At 39.5% G+C, this 23,013-nt stretch overlaps 1 protein-coding gene across 7 annotated transcripts in view; it reads left to right on the forward strand.

The window, feature by feature from the left end:
- VEPH1 (ventricular zone expressed PH domain containing 1) overlaps positions 1-23,013 on the forward strand; it is a 244,302-nt gene that overhangs the window by 135,238 nt on the left and 86,051 nt on the right. For all 7 annotated transcript variants that reach the window (XM_073023493.1, XM_008008592.3, XM_008008589.3 and 4 more), the window contains 2 exons: positions 13,122-13,331; positions 13,902-14,299. In XM_073023493.1, coding sequence (XP_072879594.1) covers positions 13,122-13,331; positions 13,902-14,299 — 608 coding nt within the window. The remainder of the gene's footprint in view (positions 1-13,121; positions 13,332-13,901; positions 14,300-23,013) is intronic.

Genomic DNA, 23,013 nt, shown 5'->3' on the forward strand with positions numbered 1-23,013 from the left:
GCGGGAAGAGCCCCTTATAAAACCATCAGCTCTCATGAGAACTCACTCACTATCGCGAGAACAGCATGGGGGAAACTGCCCCCATGATTCAATCACCTCCACCTGGTCTCTCCCTTGACACATGGGGATTATGGGGATTACAATTCCAGATGAGATTTGGGTGGGGACACAAAGCCTAACCATGTCAAGCCCAACTCAATTAGCAATGAACAATTTCCCCAAGAAAAGGATTTTGGAGATATGTAGATAGGAAGGAAAAATAAGGTCCTACTTGAAAATATGAGTCTGCATATATGAGAATGCATTTAAAATTTTTTTAAACTATTTTTCTGTGGTTAGAGGGCAGGAGAGTAGGAAACAAAGAAAGAGCAAAATGAAATATAAAGAGATGAAAAGGTCACCATTCACCTCATACCACTACTGCCATCATCCCCCACCTCAACCTCTCTCAACTGAAAATACTTCTCTCAGTTCAACCCTCATTGTCAATCTTCTTCTAATTGACTGTAATTATTCAGTGGGAATCGCTAAACCCTCGTGTGGGCAGCCAGTCTTTTGTCTGAATGGCTCATCCTCTCTGGGATGGTTGCTAAGGCTTCTCTCCCAACATCTTTTCCTTGAATACCCTTCATTGTGACCATTTAACTTCAGTCATTTTAATCTCTGCCCTCAAAGCATAAAGGTCTACACTTTTGTCGAAAGCATGCAGCAAAATCTGATCCTTACAATTAAAGGGGAAATGAATAAGTGAAGAGAGCTTGAAAGAAAATTAAAGATGATAAAATTCAAAACAGATGTCATGTAATTTACAAAGCTGACACATAGCCCAGCAGGCCAGATTTTAGACTTCAGGCCAAAACTACAAGATTATCAAAAGAAAAACAATTAGCATCCTAGAGAGAATGAAAAACTGAAGCAGACAGGAGCCTTTCTTGTGCCAAATGACTGAATAAATTGAGTGAATTTTGTTAGAAGCACCAGGTGAGCCCACTTGCACTTTTCCTGCTCCTGTTTTAGAAAGAATGTTTATATGTAAATAATAAACCAACAGAGGCTAAATAACAGGACAGCCAAGCAAAGCATTTATATTTTTGAAATTAATTCTGCAGAAGCAAAAGTGTACAAGAACTATTATGCATTGAAAAGGAGAAGGTGTCAGGTTGGAGAAGAGATCTATACCTTTCAATACCATGCAAGTCCTAGCTACCCCTAAACATCAAGCTGTTTGTCTGCCAGGGCCCAGTTGAAGCTGGAGAGGGACAGGGTGAGCTCTGGGCACCTCTGTAACTGACTGAGCCGAGCAGCGGAGTGATCATTGCCTAGAAGATGCCTTTGCCAAATGAATGTGGCGCCAGGGAGGCTGCTATAATCAGGCACCATCAGAATGGGGGCAATTTGTCACAGGTGGTCTTAGTAGGCAGTTACGCTCAGGCCCCCGTTGGGGATGGAAACTTTGAGGGATGGAAATTGTGGAAAGAAAGCAGCAGTGGGAGATAAATTTGAGGAATGAAAAAAGATAGGGAGAGAGGATGATGATGGCAAAAAGCAGAAGGGGAGACCTGAGGAAAAAGGAGAAAGGGTCCTGACACAGGCCTGGGGCAGAGGAGGGTGAAGGAAGGTTACAGTTCTCTCAGATCCAGCCTGCAAACTTCAGTCAAAGCCATGAAAGTCATGGGGGAAAAAAGAAGTTTTTTTTTTGTAAGAAAAGTTTAAGACAAAGTGTGTGATTAAAGCTTCTCCAATCGTTTGGCTTAATTACATGAATGTTGCATTTTTGTTGTTGTTGTTTTGGTGGTGATGGCAGTAGTGATTATGAGATTTTATGTTTGCTCTTCACTTTAAGAATCAGGCCTGAAAACAGAAAGGGATAATGAAAGCTAAATTATAGTCAAAACTGACTGAATAGGTGTAAATCTGACTTTGGTATAAGTGAAAAGAGATGACACAAAGGAGGGAAGGAAATAAAACAATAGCACATGCGAGAGAATGAAGGGAAAATACGGTAAGTCGACTATGTTCACAGAAAAATGACTCCAGGAAATCTGTCTTCCTTGGAGTGGCTCCAGAATTCCATTTATCCCACATTCCATGCAATGAACATCAAAGAAATGGAGCACAGCAAAGAGACACATTTGATGTATTGTGTGGCCCTAATGTATACTCAAGTAACACAGCCTGTAAAGAACCCTTTCAACTACAAGGCCCTTTGCAACCTGTCATTCCAGAGTTCCCATCTTGACATCCTGGGAGTCACATCAGAACCTAACTCTGCTGAAAAAACAATAATGCACATGCTTAAACATCATTTCCCCAAGACATTGTCCAAGACCTTGAAAGTAATGGCTCTTCACTGAGTCCACAACACAAATTTCAGAGAACAGGGGGCCAAGTTCTTCTCTGCAACTCTGCAAAAAATTCTGCATATGTAGGCCTGATCAAGCTTTAAACCAGCTCTTACCACATGGTAGATCCTGTGCTAGGGCCTTTCACCTCTGATATATTGTTTAATCCTCACAACAAAAAAGTCTTTTCATATGCATCAGGATAATAGAAACTTCATATTAGAGCATAATAGGGTAAACCTTTCAGACAAACAAGAACACAGTAAAATTCTTGCTGAGTCCATGGCAATTCCTAGAGGGTCAATAATACAAATGCCTAGACATCAGTTCATTAAGTTTCTTTTAATTTCTTCTTTTAATCTAGTCCAATGAATCTCAAATTTCAGTGTGGATGAGAGTTACTGTGTTCATAGTATTACATGGATAATTCAAAAGAATTTTAAAGGAATGTCAAGGGTAACTTTTGCCTATTCCTCCCCAAACTGGTACCCCACTAACTTTTACCATCGCCTTCTAGAATGCCCTCTTTGTGCCTCTCTTCCCATTGAAGGCTGGCATTCAGAACCAAGACTCCAGTTTGCTACTACTTCTCCATGAGGCCTTTTCCACCCACCATCACACATAGTGATCTGTACTTTCCTCTGAGCTCCCACAGCTCATACAACCTCTCTACCTCCCAGCACATGCCATCCTGCCCTGGAGTATTAGGTGTCCTTCTGTGTCCCTCTACTCTTCCACAAACTTGAAGAGCTAATATTCACACCCTATGCTCTATGGAAGGAAAAATAAGATCTTATAAGTGTTTACAAGAACTTCCACATTTTTAGGTAAGACATGTTTGTACAAAGAAAAACTGATTCTTTGAAAGCAGCTATTGGTTCAGGGAAGGTACACGAGTCAGTTCAGAACCATAATTAAAAACATGTGACATTCTGGTCAGTGTTGCCCCTGCTTAGGAAAAGCTGACTGTAATTTTGCACCACCAAGGAAAATTTTAAGAATGAAACAAGAGTTTTGATAAGAAACGAGTAAATCTTTTCAATCTAGAGAGGTCTACAGTGGTCACTTGTATAAAAAGAAAACCATAACAGCCATTTGTGGCAATAACAATAGCTGTGGCTGTTGTTACTTCTCTGCACATGGAAAAGGAAGGAAAGGCTTCGGTTTTGGGCCCCTCTTCTTACTGAAGAGGTTAAGTCTGACATGTGGTACCATTTATGTTCCATCTGTTGTTCATTTACTCCACCAGTTGTCCTCCCTTAACGCAGCATTTAGGGTGACGTGAAGGTCTTTAAAGGTATTTCAGGAATTCATCTATCAGCAAGACATGTAGCTAGGAGACACTGTTATCAGCTTTGGAGACAATGAAGCAGGTCCAGGGAGTGTGAGACTTCAGACAGACTGGCTCTGCCATGGAAGGACACAGTAGGATAGAGACTCGGGCAGCCCCAGTACAGAGTGCGGGCAATTTAATATCAGCTTCATGGGGAAGCAGGTCCATTTTCTGTAACATAGCAATGTTCAAAACGCAAGGCACACAAGAAAAGAAAGCTTTTCATCAGGCACCCATGCCCTGGCTTCCCATTTCAAGCAAGACAGAGAACACCAAAGTTCTAGCCTAGGGAAAGAGGAAAAAGGGTGTTTGTGGGAGAAGAGGTAAGAGGACCTTGACCCTCTACAACCCATGTGAGAGGAGTGACAGGGTGCCAGCTGGTGCTCAGACGCTTCTTCCTGGACGCTGATAACCTAGCTATTTGCTATTTTGGTTCCTCAAATGCTCCCTGTTCCTTTTTAGTATCTGTCATAACTGAACTTTAAAGTTGCCATTTGCATGACATTTTCTGAGTTTTGAACACCTTTTTAGTTTGTGTTAAAAGAGGGTGCCAAAATTCATTTTTCCAATCAATACGAAGGGTTGTTCCAGTGACTATATATCAACTCTATTCTGGTGTCTACTTCCCACAGAATGTTATTCAGAGATATCAGAGTGTAATAACTCTTCTTGGTTACCATGCTAGATCACCAATGCCCTAATATGTATTATGTATTCCTGGGGTAGATTCAGATGTAACCTGAACCACACCTATTTAGAGGAAGTGTGGAGAGTAGAATGTTAAGTGTGAGCTCTGGAGGCAAACAGTTGGATTTAATGTTGGTGTAACTAAGTGACCTTCAGTATGCTTCAGTTGCCTCATCTGTAAATGGAGTTACTAATAGGGCCAGCCTCACTTGATTGTGTGAGAAGCAATTCATGTACCAGATTTAGAACAGTGAAGACTATACATAGAAAGCCCTCTGTAAATGTTAATGAGTAGCATTAGCACATTTTTACAGGTGTGCATTATAATAGGTGATGGCATATCCACTAGACCAGTGTCCATCTGCAAACTGTTTCTTATCAGACTATAATGAAGCGATTGCAGATATTAAAAATAAGAAAATAAGAAGTTGGAACTTTTATAGCAATTTAACATTGCTGTAATATCCAAATACCTGATCAGTAGACATTGTATGTCTTGTTTTATTCATTGCATTTGTCTAGTAATTTATTTTTGCTATTTTTACAAAAATACTGATCTGTGAAATGAAAATTTAAAATAAATAATTCTTTACTACAGTGAGTTACTGTATTAAATGTTGGATGCAGCTGGACCCAGACTAAGCCTGGGAACTCTCTTTAATACCTAATATTTTGTTCCCTAAACTTTCTTCTGGGACAGAAAGGAAAGAGATTTAATAAATGAAAGGTGATGAACACACACCATTGTGACCATGGTTGAGATACAGCAACTCTAAGATGGGTTACAGCTGAGGAAAAATGGTTCTTAATATTATTCATATTCATCATAAAGCAAAAGGTAGGCTTTTCATTAGTTGGCAACCTGAAGGTTGTTAACTAAACTTTGCTGTAGGTAAGGGCTGAATTCTAGGTAGACTAGGAATTGAATCACAGAATTTTATGTAGGAGTTCTAGCCCCAGCTCAGTTATTGTGTTTTTGATTAATTATTTCCCTCCATTTCTGGGTAACTATGCTTCTATCAATTAAAATTGGGTTACAGTATCATATTTGAGATGAAGACTACGAGAAGATGTATCACATAGGAAAATTTTAACCATTTTTCCTGCTCTTCCAGTGTCAAATGCCAGGAGTGACAATGTCTTAGCTATTTAATCCTCATGGCCAGACCCTGTTGCTTGCTCCCGTGCCCAGACGATAAAGTCAGCCTAGACAAAGAAGAGCACATTGTCTTGCAGGTCTCCCTCTTGATTCACAGTGCTTTGATGATATTCCTACTCTACATTTTTTACAGTCCTTTATAATTTACAAAGTGATTTTGTAGCTTGTATTATATCTGGGTGACAGTTCATTAGGATGGGGCAGCCTTCTTCTGTTAAGGCTACTGCTCACCCGATATGCCCCGTCGTCTCAGGAATCTAAAGATTTGGGGTCCATCTGAACCAGTACCTGTCAGCAGCAAAACCCGAAAAGGTACCTTTACCTCAGATTGTATCCCCAAAAGGATAAAAGGCAAAGCCCACCAACTCCAAATAATCCATAGATTAAGTCTTACCTTACTACAGAATTAGTGAAACCCTCAGCAGCCTTGCTTGAGGAAAAAGGCCTCTGCCCTGGTCCGCTTCAGATTCTCTTATTTCTTGTCTGGGCATTGCTTCTCAAAATTCGAATGTGTCACTGGATACCTGGGGACCGTATGAAAGTGCACATTCTGATTTGGTAGATCTGGGATCAGAGCCTGAGATTCTATATTTCTGACAGCTCCAAGGTGATGCTGATGCCGCTGGTCCAGGGATCTCACTTTGAGTAGCAAAAGCAGGGGTTTTGCACTTTTTGCTGATCCCTTTTCTGTGTCTCATTCTCTCCCATGTTGGTTAAATAACTGAAAAGTGAGCAAATGACTGGGCATCTGAATTAGAAGTGTCACTTCCTTGTATCATGGCTTTCATATTTTCATTCTAATTTCAGGAAATTCTCTTTGTCTGCAGTTGCTCAGAATTCACATTTGAAGTACAGGGAATTTTTAAAATTGGCTATTTCTATATCCCAGTTCTTGTATGCTCATGGAGTAGGAGAGTCCCTCTCTTTTAGTACACACTGTTTAAGATACTGCAGTAAGAGGAGAGATTTTATAGTCCTCCCTGGCAGGAAAAGCATATCTTCCAGGATTGGTACCAATTGCGCAAGCCTCCTTTTTTCAGTGTCAAATGTCCACATTAAGCAGCAGCCACTCAGGGTTTTACCATGCCTTGAATTTTTCATGCCCATTCTATATGAGCAACACTGTTAAATCCATTATCTTACATAATGCTTTCAGCAATCTGATGATGTAATGTCAATCCCATCTTTATATAGCAAAAATAAAACTTAGAGTCCTTAAGAGTTTTATAGCATCACTAATAAACATGAAATTGGAGTCATGAACCTAAACTTTTCCCCGTAAGATCATGTTCAGTCAATTTCCCCCACAACTGTCTCCTTTTGAAAACTCTTTTAAAATTTTGTGTGAATGAAGTAAACCGTGGTGTTATTTCAGTTTAGCAGAGTTCTACCATTGGCATGATCACATTCTGATCCCCACATAACTAGGTACCTGCCCATCTCTGCTTTTGCCCACTGAGCAGGTCAGAGACAGAATAGATACCAAGAACTGAGTCTTATTGTTGGTCCTTTCCCTTAACATTCCAGCTTAGGTGTTCCAGCAGCATTATTTATTGCAGTCCCAAAACAGATGCTAGCGCTGTGAAGCTGGGAGATCTTCTCTATGATGATTCATGACCCAAGAGATCACTGAAGAGTAAGGGACATAGCATTCTAAGAATTTAGGACTCCAATGTGGATTTAGTGCATTGCGTTCTCCTACTTCTCCTTTAACAAGCTTAACTCTGCAGGAGTACATATCCTGGACATGGAATTGTAAGCCAAGATCATCAAACATTAACTAATATTATTTTTCTTTGATTTGAGGAGCCAGGAAGAGAGGCTGCCAATCTTTCCACCCCTGCCAGCTTTATAGTCTCATCTCCCGGCTTAGTGAGAGCAGCCAGCAGCCCAAGGGCCGATTTGTTTCCAAGGGGAGTCCCCGTTCACACAAGAGGGAGGTAATTAGGCCTCCCCCTGGGAATCCCTAGAGGTACTTTTAAAAACTTTACTTTGGCAACAGAGACCAGAAACTGTTCAGACTGGAAATTATCTGAGCCTCTTGTAACGTGGCGTGTTGAGTTAAGGCCAAGTTAATATTTAGGGGATTATAGAACTCTGGCAAAGATTTCTGTAAAATTACCTCTGGGGTCAAAAGTGACAAATGGAAAAGAAATAACAACCCCCTGCGTGAGCCCAACCCACTGGCCCCAGCTGCCACCACTCTACAAGTAAACACATACAGGACCCATGGTTCTGCCAGCACTTTCACATTTGTGATGTGTTTCCTTGCTCTAGAAGGGAAGCAGAAGTTTATCTCAGGAAAAGATCTTTGTTTTTGAATTTTTTGTTCAAAAACTTTGTTTCTATCAAAATACTTCTCTTCTATCTTTTTATATTAAATTTTAAAAGCAGCAGGAAAAGAAGTAAAGGAGAAGGAATGTTTATGATAAACCCAAACCCTCTATCTACCATTTCCTGACCTTCCAATTTATTGGAATTGAAGTTTGTCCTACCTCCCTGCCAGCAAAGTTCTGTGGCATGCCCAGGTGGATTGATGGCCAGAAACAGAAAGTTCCCTTTGATCCATCTGGAGACCTTGGCTGCCTCCATGACTTCATTACCACCCCAGTCCACTGACTTCTGTGCTCTACAAATCTAAATCAGAAGAGAAAGCATTCTGTGCAGAAGAGAAAGTCTTTGTGGTGAGAATTCTCATCAGCCTTAGATCTAGAAAGAATTTCTTTATCCCAGACATTCTATTGTTGGTTCTTCACTCTTCATATTTGTTCCCTTGCAAATCACTCTTTTTGCCTCTACTCTTGCTCCCTGCTTCTCTCCACATTTCATGTTTACCAAATAGCACTGTGCCACCCCCAAACCCTGAAGGGCCAGGAGGAGTGGCCAGTCTCTCATGGGTATCTGGTAGACCTCAGGAGGTTTTTGTTTGTTGTTGTTGTTGTTGCTATTTGTTTGTTTTGTTTTTTTTTGTTTTGTGGTGGTGGTGGTGGTGGTTGTTTGGAGGTGGGTGGCAGGCTGACTTCAGACAACAATGTGGTCTCAGTTCACTTATTCCACAGAAATTCCAGGTGCTTTTTGCCAAGCACTGTGCCAGACCAGATGAGTTGTACAGGTCCCTGCCCACAGGGCAGCGGGGACTTAGCCCAGAGTTGCCTTGCCAAATCTAACAAATAAAAATACAGGATACCCAGTTGAATTTCAGTTAAAGAACAAATAATTCCTTAGTAGTTTTTAGTATAATAACTGTAGTAAAGTATAATATATCTTTAGTACATTTCACTAGGGACATATTTACACTTAAAAATACTTATTGTTGGCCGGGCACGGTGGCTTATGCCTGTAATTCCAGCACTTTGGGAGGCCGAGGCGGGCAGATCACAAGGTCAGGAGATTGAGACCTTCCTGGCTAACATGGCAAAACCCTGTCTCTACGAATACAAAAACAAAATTAGCTAGACGTGGTGATGGACATCTGTAGTCTCAGCTACTCAGGAGGCTGAGGCAGGAGAATGGTGTGAACCAGGGAGGCGGAGCTTGCAGTGAGCCGAGATCGCACCACTGCACTCCAGCCTGGGTGACAGAGCGTGACTCAATCTCAAAAAAAAAAAAAAAAAAAAAAAAAAAGTATTGTTTATCTGAAATTCAGATTTGACTGGGTGTCCTGTTTTTTCACTGAGAACCCTACCCTTGAGACACCCAACCTGCCCTCTTGGGGTCAGTGAGTGTCATGCCAAGCATCTCATCAGGGTAATGCTATAAAGCAACTTGAACGTGAAGGAAGGCTGCTTCCAACTACTAAAGCTCTGATGCATCCAGGCTGCGGAGCTTACTAACCAACATCTGGTCACTGGAGACACAGGCAGGGAAAGGGGCCTAAGTGGCCATCCCCTCCTACAGCCTGACAGTAATAAAATCTAATGTGTGATGACTGCTTGTTATGTGCTAGGAACACTGCTTCATGTTGGTTCTGTCATTTAATCATTCTGCCAACCCCGTGAGTTAAGTACGGTTATTATCCCCATTTTATAGATGGTGAAATTGATATATTGAGTACAACAAATAAAAGAAGGATCTCCATAAATATGAAACTTTTTAAAGAATAAAAGCTGATCCAATAAAATTATCTTAGGACATTTTCTATAATCTATGAAATTTGAAGTTTTTTTGAAGAAAATGTGATTATTGTAGCTGATATAACCCAGAGCTTTAGACAGAAAGAAAAAAAAAATATAAATTAATGAGAAATTTTCCTCTAACAATTCATATGTTTTGAGGTTTAAAAATGTGTATAGTCAGGTACAGTGACACACACCTGTAGTCCCCACTACTCAGGAGGCTGAGATAGGAGAACTGCTAGGGCTCAGATGTTTGAGGCCAGCCTGGGCAACATAGCAAGACCCCCATCTCTAAAAACTTAAAAATTAAAACATTAAAACGTTTGTATAATGCTCAATATCTAATACTTACATTTTGGATTACAAGTTATGCTTTACAAATTTTTTAGTTTTAATGACCCCAGCTATAGCAATATTTGAAATAAAGGTATCTTTTAATTTTGAAATGTGACTAGGTTCTATGGAACCGGAGAAATATTTTAGTTTCGTGACTACACATTAACTAATGTGGATAGAAAATAAATATTCCCCAAAATTTCTTGTGTGGAGTGAGTCCATTAGATTTTTTTTAATTAACCTTGGCAATCATCATGGTTTGTAAAATATCATCTAGAGATAACATTATCTTGGTTTCATTTGTAATGGGAGTAAACATTTAGGATCTTCTGGCTAAAAGATGTCAAAGCCTCCCATCTATTTGACTGTAGCCAATATCATATATATGTCAGAAAGAAAAACATTTTCAAGCTTAGCCTCTATTCCCACATACTGATTCTTGCAATCTACCAATGTATATTTCATTTATGCATGGTATGGGTAGATAAAAGTTATGTAAAGTCATAGAAAACTTATAAAATTATGTAAGAAAAATGGTTTTAAATTGTATCAGTAACCTCTTATTAAACAATAAACAATTGCCTGGTTACCTAAAAGATGCTGGTTCCCACTTTGAACCGTCAGCAGCTGTCCCTGGGCTGGACCTACAGGTGAATTCTGACCACTGAGGGCCCATAGTCATGAACCCTCCCTCAATGCCAGGACTGCTCTCCTCTCTGGGCCAGCCAGAAAAACTTCACCATCCAACCCTGCCAATGCACCTTCACCAGTGCCCACCGCAGATATAGGTGCCAGAATGGGTAGATTGTAACTGAAAAAATTAGTTACCAGCCCTTCTGCATTGCTTTTTCCTAAAAAGCAGTTTTTGTTTTTGTTTTTGTTTTGTTGTTGTTGTTCTTGTGCTTGTTTGTTTGTTTGTTGGTTGGTTGTTGTTGTTTTTGACACAGAGTTTCGCTCTTGTCACCCAGGCTGGAGTGCAATGGTGTGATCTCGGCTCACTACAACCTCCGCCCCTAGGTTCAATTGATTCTCCTCCCTCAGCCTCCCAATTGGCTGGGATTACAGGTGCCTGCCACCACACCCAGCTAATTTTTGTATTTTTAGTAGAGACAGGGTTTCACCATATTGGGCAGGCTGCTCTCGAACTCCTGACCTCAAGTGATCCACCCACCTCAGCCTCCCAAAGTGTTGGGATTACAGACGTGAGCCACCGTGCCTGGCAGTGCTTTCTTTCTTTTGTTTTTTTTTCTAAGTATGTTTTTCCTCTCACTCTCATTCAGGTATTATGCCAGGTTCACTTTGGCCCTTAGGGAAAAATGTTTGAAGAAGCTAAGATTTTTGTGTAAGTCTGGGCCCTTTCCTCAATGTCTTGGAAAAATACTAAAGACGGCCAAGTAAATACACACAGACAAATCAACAAAATCATTAGACCATCTTGGTGAATATATTTCTAGGGATTATTATGTACTGTAATAAAAAATAAATATTTTGCCTCCATGCTGAGTTCATGGCATACAGCTCCTAAACCCTCAGAATCTCAGATTGATGGGTGTCTTTTATATGCTAATGAGATGACTGGTGGCAGGGACCCCTAGATTTCTTGAGGATTGGGGCTGGTCACAGGAAAGACCAAGGCATGATTACATTGTTGGAACTTTCAGCCCCATTCTCTATCTTACCCTATAACTCACCCACCCCCAGTCTCTGGGGAGGGGAGAGGGACTGAAGATTGAGTTAACCACCAATGGTAATCATTTAATCAATCACGCCTGAATAATGAAACCATCCTAGTAACCCCTAAAATTCCAAGAACTTCCAGATTGGTGAACACATTGAGGTGCTGGGAGTACAGCACACCTAGAAAGGCACAGAAGCTCTGAGCCCCTTCTCCCATACCTTGCTCTGTGCATCTCTTCTACTGGGGTGTTTCTGAGTCGTATCCTTTCTAATAAATCCAATAATAATAAGTTAAAGTGTTTTCCTGAGTCCTATGAGTCATCCCAGTGAATTATTGAACCATGGGGGTGGGGCAGTGCTGGAACCTTTGTAGCCAAGCTGAACAGAAGTGTGAGTAAGCTGGGGACCCCATACTTCTCACTGGCATCTGAACTGGGGGCAGTCTGTGGAGTCTGGGCTTTATTCCAGATCATCAGTATTAGGATTGAATTGAACTGTAGGACACCCAGTTGGTGTCTAGAGGGTTGGAGAATTAGTTGGTATGAGAAAAAAAACCACACATTGTGTGTCAAAAGTGTGGTAAGTAAATAATTCCTTTTATCTTTTTTTTTTTTTAGAAAAGAATTAATATTAACACCATGTGTTATAAAAATGGATAGTGGTTGTTGAATAAAAATTAAAATACCTGTAGGCCAGCTCAATATTAGAAGATAAATAAGGGAAGATAAATGCATGCTACTTTCATATAATTACTCAGCACCTCAGTGAACATCAGAAAGCTATTTCTGCAGTTTATTTGTAGGTGCTTATCCTAGCTAACGCACTGTTAGCCCTCAGAGGAAATCCAAAATTATACCACACATGGCCCCTGCTTTAAAGGAAGTAATTTTAATGGCCCACAAAGTGGTTTATAAACCCTGCTATAAAAGATACTTGGGTCTATATTAATATCATTTCATAGAAAACCTCTTCCTTCCAACATCTTAAAATTCAGAAAGATATTTCTTGCTATACTGATTTTTAAAAAATTAACAAAACCATGAGTTTATGCAGTCCATGTGAAATGTTCCTATTCTGTAATTTCAGGAGAAACATATCAGCATGTAAATTTTTTAGAAAATATCTGGCACACATTTCATGTGAAAGCCATACACTGGAAGAATTTCTAGAAAAGAATATGGGACATGAGCATAAAAACTGCTTTTTATTCTTTGAACCTTTAAAAAAACATTTTTAATACAATGTTCACATAAACACCGCTGTTTCTAAACTTCTGGCAGAACAATCTGTAGAAAGAATTTCAAAGACCTATGCCTGTAGTAGATATTCAGTAAATACTTGTTAAATGACCAATGAAAAAAATTATTAGGCAAAGTTTTTGCTTCTGAGTGAGAGGCAGTTAAATAGAGAATAACACTCTTCTGAAGAGTATATATGACCAACATCTAATGCAATGATTTCTATTCCTTTAGGAGAAAAATCAGCACTGAAATTGAATTCCCTGAGAAACTGGAAGAAACCAAGCTCATAGTAGCTGAAAATGAAGACCATGAAAAACTCCAAGTTAAAATCCAGGCTTTTGAAGACAAGATAAATGCAGAGAGCAATACCCCTGGTTCTATCAGAAGATATAGTCTGGGCCAAGTTTCTAAAGAAGAAAGAAAAAACATTAGATTTAACAGGTATAACTCTTGTTTGGTTTGTTTTTTAAATTATACACTTAATGTCAGCTATTAGCTTTGTTATCACTCTGTTACGGGGTGTTTTTTATATATCTTCTACCTATAGCCACCTGAAGCGCTGTCCTTACATGAATGAAATGTTATCCACAATGCTCTCATTATCCAAAGAAGTTCACTATTTTAAATGGGTACTATGAATGGGAAAAAAACCTATTGCTTAATTTTTAAAGCCATTCTTAAATATAAGTATGCATATGGAAAATATCATCTCTTGATTTCTGATGAAAAATCAAAAGCAAAAGTAGACAACGATGAAAAATATGCAAGTCTATCATTTTGCAGCCAGTTTTGCCATGAAATTGATTTTTAAACCTTTGTGTTTGGAGGTGACCTAGATTTTCAAAGGTTTGGTTTATTACATCTTTTGTTGGTGATGTACATTTATCAGGCCCATTAATAGTTTCACGCTCCAGAAGAAGTAACTTTTTGTCCCAATATTATTATTATTTCTGTTCCTTGGCAGTGAATGGTAACACAGCTTCTCTAACTTTCCCTTTGTTTGAACTCTAGGTCAAAAAGTTTGGCTTTGCACACTGTGCTCACAAAGGGTGTGGGTTCAGACGATGGTGAAGATGAAAACAGGGGAGATATACCTGCCAGCATCTCTCTTTCAGAAATAGACCCACTTAGCCAAGGAAATGACAAGCTGCCCTTTAAGGCAGACACTGACAGATCACAGCTGGGAGAGTCTTCAGTTTCATACCCAAATATTATACATAAAGACTCAGAGAATTTGCCAGAAACTGTTAAAGAAAACTTCCAGGAAGAAACTCCAGAGACAACTGCAAGTCCTATAGAATACCAAGATAAGCTCTACTTGCACTTAAAAAAAAACCTCAGCAAAGTGAAAGCATATGCCATGGAAATTGGAAAGAAGATTCCAGTCCCTGATCAGTGTACCATTGAAGGTAAGTGTTATGTACTTCCCAAACCTGAGCAACTTCAGGAGTCACTGCAAATAAACAAACAAAAAGCTCAAATCATGTAAATTAGCATACTCTTTTCTGGATCTTTTGCAAAATAGAACTTTTTTTTTTTAAACACCTTACATTATGTTAGTTTCTCCACCCCACCCCCCAAAAAAAAGGTTCATCATCTCCTTGATTCCCATTTGAATCTACTTGGGTGCACATAAGTCCACTGACTCTCTGATTTTTGCAAACCTCTAGATATATTATTTCTGGTTCCCTGTCCCCAGAATTCAGGAAAATCCTGGAAAGAGGTCTGTGACCCTGTAGCAGGCTCTGTGGTAGGGGTTCTGCCAGAGACATTTCCCAACCACATAATCATGCAAGAAAGCCATGCACAACATTGAATATCAGCTTCCATTCAGCTACTGTGTTCCAGGCACTGTGTTAAAAGTACTCACGATTCAGCTATTAACCAAACAGATACAATTCCTGACCTCTTAGAGTTTAGAGTGTAGATGGTGACACGCAACTTAGGATGAGACCATGTCCCCAGAAACCCATTATAAGTTGAAAATGCACCTAGTTTACCGAACATTACAGCTTAGCCTAGCTTACGTTAAAACATGCCCAGAACACTTACACTAGCCTACATTAGGCAAAATTATCTAACACAAAGTGTATTTTATAATAAACTGTTTAATATCTCATGTAATTTATTGAATGCTGTACTGAAAGTGAAAAATAGAACGGTCATATAGGCCATTTCTACTGAATGAGTATCACTTTCACACCATTGTGAAGTTGAAAAATGGTAAGTTCAACCATCTTATGTCAGGACCATCCGTACACAAAGAAAAGGGCACAACCATAGTCAGGAGGTGACTTAAGAGAGGGAAGCCAGTGAGAGGTTGAGCTAGTCAGAAAACAAAGGGCAAAGTAAAAAAATAAAAAATTTTAAGTAGGATGTCAGGGGCCAAGACCTCCCTCTGGCACACAAATTAGGGTGGCACCAATAAAACTCTGTAAAGGCTGGGCGCAGTGGCTCATGCCTGTAATCCAAGCACTTTGGGAGGCTGAGGCAGGTGGAATGCCTGAGGTCAGGAGTTCAAGACCAGCCTGGCCAACATGGTGAAACCCCATCTCTACTAAAAATACAACAATTAGCAGGCCATGGTGGCTGACGCCTATAATCCTAGCTACTCAGGAGGCTGAGGCAGGAGAATGGCTTGAGCCCGAGAGGTGGAGGTTGCAGTGAGCGGATATCGTGCCACTGCATTCCAGCCTGGGTGACTGAGCGGGACTCTGTCCCAAAAATAAAAATAAATAAATAAATAAATAAATAAATAAATAAATAAATAAAACTCAGTAAAATTTTAAGCGATGACAAGATCAGTAACAGTGTCTTATTGAGCCATAGTGGAACCTAAGACAAAAGGAATAATTAGTAATATCAATCCTGTACCTAATTACAATTTTGATATTCATCGTACATTATTTGCATTAATTTTAATTCTAAAAAATATTACGTATCTTGATTACTATATATTTCCAGCACTCCTTTATATTTTGTGCCCTAGTCCTTCCTGGCCCTAGGAAAAGAAATGTGTTTGAGACACAGGTCCTAAAATGCCACAGTGCTAGGGCAGACTCACTTTTCTGGTAGTGGGTTGAACAAGTTTGAATAGCTTTAAGGCACTGTCAGGCTCATAATCTTTACAACAACAATTCTTAGGCAGCAACCATGTTCTTCCCTTGAGATACATGTGATGGTTCTAGCACTCTGGCAGGATCTGCCATCTTATAGGCTACAGCCCTCTTAGAAAAAGCCAGACAGCTCAGCCTCCAGAAAGAAACATAGCTGAAGAGTAGCAAATCCAATTCATATTCACCTGCCCGCTGGCTATCATGTTTAGGTACTAGAAGAGCCCTTTTTCCCATATTCGACTTTCTAGCTCTTTTCCCACTTCAAATCAGAGGAAAGAGTGTGTTCTCATGTTAACAAAGGGAAAGGGGGATTCAAGTGTTTGCTGATAACATTAGAATATTATTTTGCATGTCTGTATATAATCTGACACTTTCAAAAGTGTTTGCACTAATTTTATTAGCCTTCCTAAAACTCTTTTAAAGCCATTTTAATGGTAACAATAAAATATTGCTTATATTCAAATGTAAGTATTAGATAAGTATACCAGGGCTTGGAAATAGCTAAAATCAATAAAGTTCCATCAAAATAAACACTATACAATTGCCTGCTTTGCTAATAATCTATGTATCTATTGCACAAGTTGGAGAATTTAATATAAGAGAGGTTAAGTGAATTCCCCAGTTTGACAGTGGGAGTCAATTGCAAAGATAAAGGTAAAATAGTGGGATTTTTCAAAGTTGATCTAAAGCATTAAAGGTTTACTATGCAATGAGTTTTAGTCTTGTGGAAATGTGTGAGAAAATCCTGCAGATTTACTTCAAATACCTGCTTGTCAAAAACAAATGGTATTTCTTATTGCCTTGAGTTACTTTGGGAGTTAAAATTACAGATGGTCCTTGATTTATGGTGGTTTGACTTAGGATTTTTTGACTGTACAATGGTGCAAAAGCCATATACATTCAGTAGAAACCATACTTTGAATTTTGATTCAAAATTCTTCATAACAACTAACTTTATTATATAGGCTTTGTGTTAGATTGTTTTGCCCAACTGTAGGCTAATGTATGTATTCTGAGCACATTTGGGGTAGGCCAGGCTAAGCTATGATGTTCGGTAGGTTAAGTGTATTAAATGCATTTTCAACATAAGATTTTCAACTTACAATGGGGTTATGGGGACATAACCCCATCGTAAATCAAAAAGCATCTGTAGTTTGACAATTAACTAGTTAACTTTGCTTTCTTTTTTTCAAAAATATTGAATAAATTCATCATCTTTAGTTAAAAAAAATAATACTTTCTTTTGATACTGATGTTTCCTACCAGGGATGACCTAGATGACCTAGAACTGAGTATGTATTTTTTTAGCTGACATTTTGGAATTCATTCATACTCTTGGAATTTCCTGGGCAATTCCTTGCACAGAGATATGTGTGAAGGATCAAAAATTTATATGATTCACTGCTAATACATCCGCTGAGAAAGAGTTCAAGCTGATTGTAGGGGACATATTGTTATTATTTCAGAAGTAGTGTAAATTATTCAGTGACACACCAGCAGTCATCTGGCTGACACAATTTTGCTTGTTATCATAAGATTGCTCAACAATATTACCTTTCTTTCCTTGAAAACTTATTCAAAAAGATTTAGGCTTAATTGTGTTATGTTTAATGTGTTGCTGGTATAAACGCAATATATTTGATCTTTCTTGATGAATTATGCATACTAGTCAAGAAGCAAAGAGAAGAAGCATAAAAACCACTTCTGAAACATTTAAAGTTAAAGGAACATATAGCCAGCAGGAAATAACAACAATGTCTTAAGAAAAATTTTGGACTGCTGTTACAAAGTACATACGCTAGGAACACTCTTAAGAAAAATTTTGGACTGCTGTTACAAAGTACATACGCCAAGATGGGCGGATCACGAGGTCAGGAGATCGAGACCATCCTGGCTAACATGTTGAAACCCCGTCTCTACTAAAAAAAAAAAATACAAAAAACTAGCCGGGCGACGTGGCGGGCGCCTGTAGTCCCAGCTACTCCGGAGGCTGAGGTAGGAGAATGGTGTAAGCTCGGGAGGCGGAGCTTGCAGTGAGCTGAGATCCAGCCACTGCACTCCAGCCTGGGCGACAGAGCCAGACTCCATCTCAAAAAACAAAAAAACAAAAAAACAAAAAAACAAAAAAACAAAGTACATACGCTAGGAACACGATAAAACAACCTTTGGAAGAAATTCTTTTGATGTTAGGTTGGTCCCTATGAAAAAACTGACATTAGACTGTTTTGACGTACAAAAACATCAATTTCATATGGTTCCGCATAATACTTCAGTATAAACTATGTTAAATGAATAGGAACCTCCCTGGTCACTGTATAGCAGAATTAGGTATGAGTTGAGTCAGGGTCACAAATAGCATTCATAACTCCAGTCAGTCATCTATTATTGCATTACATTGATCACACTGGGGACAGGCAATAGAGTATAAACAGATCAGTGAGAATCCATCATTGTGTCTGGAAAAAATGTCAAACCCCAAGTCTTATTAAGGTTGGGTCGGCAGTGTCATTTTGGGTATGAAACAGCCTGTTATTCCTAGGTCAGTAATTCGCTTCTGAGCCCTGTAGGTCTCTAGTATCTGTGCAGGTTTACCAGCCACTTAAAGTTATGTATTCATCAACAGAGCAATGGTCTAATATCACTGCCTGATTGTATTTATTTACAAGACTGGAAGAACTGAATTCATCTGCCAAAGGGCATTTTAAAAATCTGAATTATTGGTATTCATTCATGTGAACAAAGCTGATTAGAGGTCAAAAAACACACATATGATGTTGTAAAAAAAAATCCTTGGAAATCTGGCCCATAACTGAAGTTCTATAAAGAATGACATAAAAGCTCACAAGAACCCATCAATGTTACTTTGAAGTATTTCCTGATTGGGTGAAAATACATGCCATCTGTAGAGTGTATCAGCAAGGCTGACTTACAGAAAGCTAATTTTTAAGCTAGTCCTTTCTTTACCCACCCAAGTTGATTTTTCTTTCTCTCTCTTTTTTTTTTTTTCTTTCTTTTTTTGAGACAGAGTCTCGCTCTTTCACCAAGCTGGAGTGCTGTGGCACAATCTCGGCTCACTGCAACCTTCGACTTCTTGGTTCAAGCGATTGTCCTGCCTCAGCCTCCCGAGTAGCTGGGACTACCAGCACATGCCACTATGCCCAGCTGATTTTTGTATTTTTAGTAGAGAGGGGGTTTCACCATGTTGACCAGTATGGTCTCAATCTCCTGACCTTGTGATCCACCCATCTCAGCCTCCCAAATTGATAAGTTGATTTTTCTTAAAACGAGATTAATTATTAATATCAATTAGTGGGCATTGTTTTCATGGTGAATGACAAATAAAGCTTCCTTACTGAAAATCTGGATGTAGTTAGGTCCACCTCAGTGTTGGTGTGACTGTGGGGTGCTCACATCCTCCTGGCCCACTTGGTCCCATCCGGGGGATGTTGATTACGCCCATCCACTTAATGCTTCTGGGGAAGGTTTCTTTTTTATTTTTTAATGGATTAGTTTAATCATAGGATTAGGATAATTCCTCCATGAATTGAAGCTGTAGAATTTGGAGCCAGAGAAGAACGCTAAATCTTTTTCACACAATTTGAGAAAGAAAAACAGCAAATAGGAAAATGTTACCAAATTCCCTGGAACCTCATTTCATTGAGGTGGTCTCTTGGGCCCCTGTTAGAAGGGCACTTATTAGGGAATACTTTTCTAGCGAACTTTTCTTGGTGCTTTGGGACTTTTCTTGGATTACCTTACTTACCTGCTCCCACCTCTCCAAAGAGTGAATTTTAGTTGACAAAGGCAGATGTAACAGCAACTGATTTCTATCTTTACTTTCTCCTGCCACACATATCACAATCCCAGTCATCTGCAACAGCCTGTGAAACACATCCAAATAACAAGAAGAAATGAAGATTTACAAATCCTTTTGAAAAGACTCTCTGCAAACTACTCTAATGAGTTAACATCAGATCACTACCTTTGCATATCCTCAGCCAAGAGTAGGTGCCAGAGTCAGGCGTGTAACCACAAATCACCGGGAAGGATGTTACCTACTCGCATCCATGACTTAACATGTTGCAAACTTCCAAAAGAAGACATAAGATAACTTTATTTCTCATTAATTATATTTTTAAAAGCTCTTCTTTAAAATAAAAAGTTTGGTTTCCTTTGCACATTTAAATAAATAATTAAAGAAAAATGTTCTGGCCGGATGCGGTGGCTCACGCCTATTATGTAATCCCAATACTTTGGGAGGCCAAGGCAGGTGGATCACCTGAGACCAGGAGTTCGAGACCAGCCTGGCCAACATGGCAAAACCCCACCTCTACTAAAAATACAAAAATTAGCCAGACGTGGTAGCATACGCCTGTAGTCCCAGCTACTTGGGAGGCTGAGGCAGGAGAATCACTTGAACCAAGAAGGCGTAGGTTGCAGTGAGCTGAGATCATACCACTGCACTCCAGCCTGGGTGACAGAGCAAGACTCCATTTCGAAAAAAAAAAAAAAAGGTTTCTTACAATGCAGTTGGACAAAGGAGTATGTTGTTTGTCTGCATCTCTGGTTAACCTGATATTTATGTACAGATGAGATGAATATTCATCTGACTAGAAAACAGTGCAAAATAAAATTGGTTGAGCATATGCATACTCTTAGGACATTTTGTATGGAGATCCAGGAGCAGTTATCTGATTGAAAATGAAATCCGTCAGCTCAAACCTTGAAATGCCTAATTCCCCTAATATAGTATCCACCTTGGGTGTGTCTCTAATAGATTTAAAGGGACCTTGCTAACAAATAAACAGAGGTAAAAGTAAATATATAAATGGAGCAAAAATGCACAGGAGCACATTTCAATATATTTTACCCTAAAAGTCAACACACTAAAAGAAAAATGAAGAGGTGCAGGTGGTATAAAAACAGTTGTTTGCTGTGGCATATTTCATAGTCTTAAATATATTTTTGAAATGTATTATTATTAAGATAGAAGGGTATATAGCACTATACTTCTATATCCACAGTTAGTACTTTTATCTTTTTTTAAGGAAGCTTATACTCATAGATTATTATCAGTCATCCATTATTGTTGTTTAGGGGCTGTCTTTACTTCAAGGGATGGTGCAGTACAAAATGGTCCTGAGGCCCTGACAGTCCCCAGCAGAAGAGTACATTCCAATCCAGTTTGCCACAAACCAAATTTCAGTAAAGTGAATGTTATTTTTCCATTTACTTTCATTATGAAACTGGCAGTATATGCCCTGTAGGGAAACAGAGTAGTCCCTGGATGTCATCAAATCTCATTTAAAAACAGTAAACAGAGTAAATCCATATTTTTGAGCTCTGTTGGTGATGAAGAGTTGGTAGCCAGGAAACTGAAAAGAGATTATATCGCTAGATAAAGGTTTTTTGATAAGACAGCGGAAAAGGTGGGGATGGAGGAGGTTAGATTATTTCCTCCTATTTGCTGCACAACAACCATCAAATTTCAGGTGATGGAGGATTTTTAAATGTTTTACCAGAATCATAGGAAATTACATAGTTAGCAATCAAGAGTCCAGGTATTTGATAATCGGGTAGGAACTGATCTGTGTTACAGTTCATTTTCAGAGAGCTGCATATTTACCGCAGATGAGTCCAAAGCTGACAGAGCCTACTTGGAGTGAGGCAAAAAGAGCTGAGTAAAAGACAGCTAATTCCTGGTCTACATTTTTACCCTGTTCACATTAGGGACTGGTGAAAAATTATAAAACACAGGGGGCTTTTGTTGTTGTTTGTTTGTTTTGTTTTTCTTATAAAAAGATTCAGTTGGCCCGGCGTGGTGGCTCACGCCCATAATTCCAACCCTGGGAGGCCAAGGTGGGTGAGTTGCTTGAGCCCAGGAGTTCACGACCAGCCTGGGCAGTATGGTGAAACCCCATCTCTACAAAAAAAATACAAAAGTAAGCCAGCCATGATGTGCACTTGTAGTCCCAGCTGCTTGGGAGGCTGAGGTGAGAGAATTGCTTGAGTCCAAGAGGTGGAGGCTGCAGTGAGCCGTGACTGCACCACTGCACTTCAGCCTGGGTGACAAAAAGAGGCCCAGTCTCAAAAAAGAAAAAAAAAAAGTTAGCAAACTTTTAAAGATAATTTGTTTTACAGAAAGTAATCATTTTTCAGATGAAAATATCCACATCAATTATCCCACAGCCATTAAAATATTACACTCGCATTAAAATAAGTCACAAACGCAGGAAATGTAAAGCTGTCGAAGAAACTCTGAGAGTGTGATTCTGTTTCTCATGTAAAACCCTCTAGTTTATACATGTAAGTAAAAACTACTTTTTACAAATGATCACTTAAGTTTAGATGTTTGAAGAAATATTAATCTGGGAAGTAATGCCTTACTTACATAGCTAGGGATAATGACAGGTGACTGTGTCTCCCCAGTGAGACTTCTAAGCTTCAACACACAAGCATGTTGTCATCTGCTTAGCTAGTATTTGTGCTCAAAGCATCTGGTGTTGGGCCAGGCAGGGAGAAACTTAGTCAGCCACCCCTAGAGTTCCCTAGTCTCTCAAACTTGAGGCATTTGTTAGTGATGCCTGGAAGGTTCATTCTCTGGATATGCTTTGGAGACTTGTCTTGCAACAGTGGAGATTGCCATGCTCATTTATGCCTTCCTTCATTCATCAGCCAACTCTTCTTGAGAACCTGGCAGTACCAGGCACACTGCTGTGGGCAGGGGATACAACTGTGTGCAGAATAGACATGGACTCTGCTTTCATGGAACTTACATAATATGTAGTTACAAAGTGAGATGAATTATCCGTGGAAAAGGAACACGGTTCTGTCGGAACCTATCACATGGAATCTGCCCTAATCTGGGAGTCAAAGTAGCTTCCCTGGAGAAGGAACTCTTGAGAAATGTGAAGAGTAAGCAGAGGTGTGGGAGCTGAACATAACCATCTGTTCTGTGGAGAGAAAGAGCACTGCCTACTCCAGGGACTGGAAGTTGGCTCCCTGGG

Source organism: Chlorocebus sabaeus, chromosome 15 (genome assembly GCF_047675955.1).
Source record: "Chlorocebus sabaeus isolate Y175 chromosome 15, mChlSab1.0.hap1, whole genome shotgun sequence".
Lineage (NCBI taxonomy): Eukaryota > Metazoa > Chordata > Mammalia > Primates > Cercopithecidae > Chlorocebus > Chlorocebus sabaeus.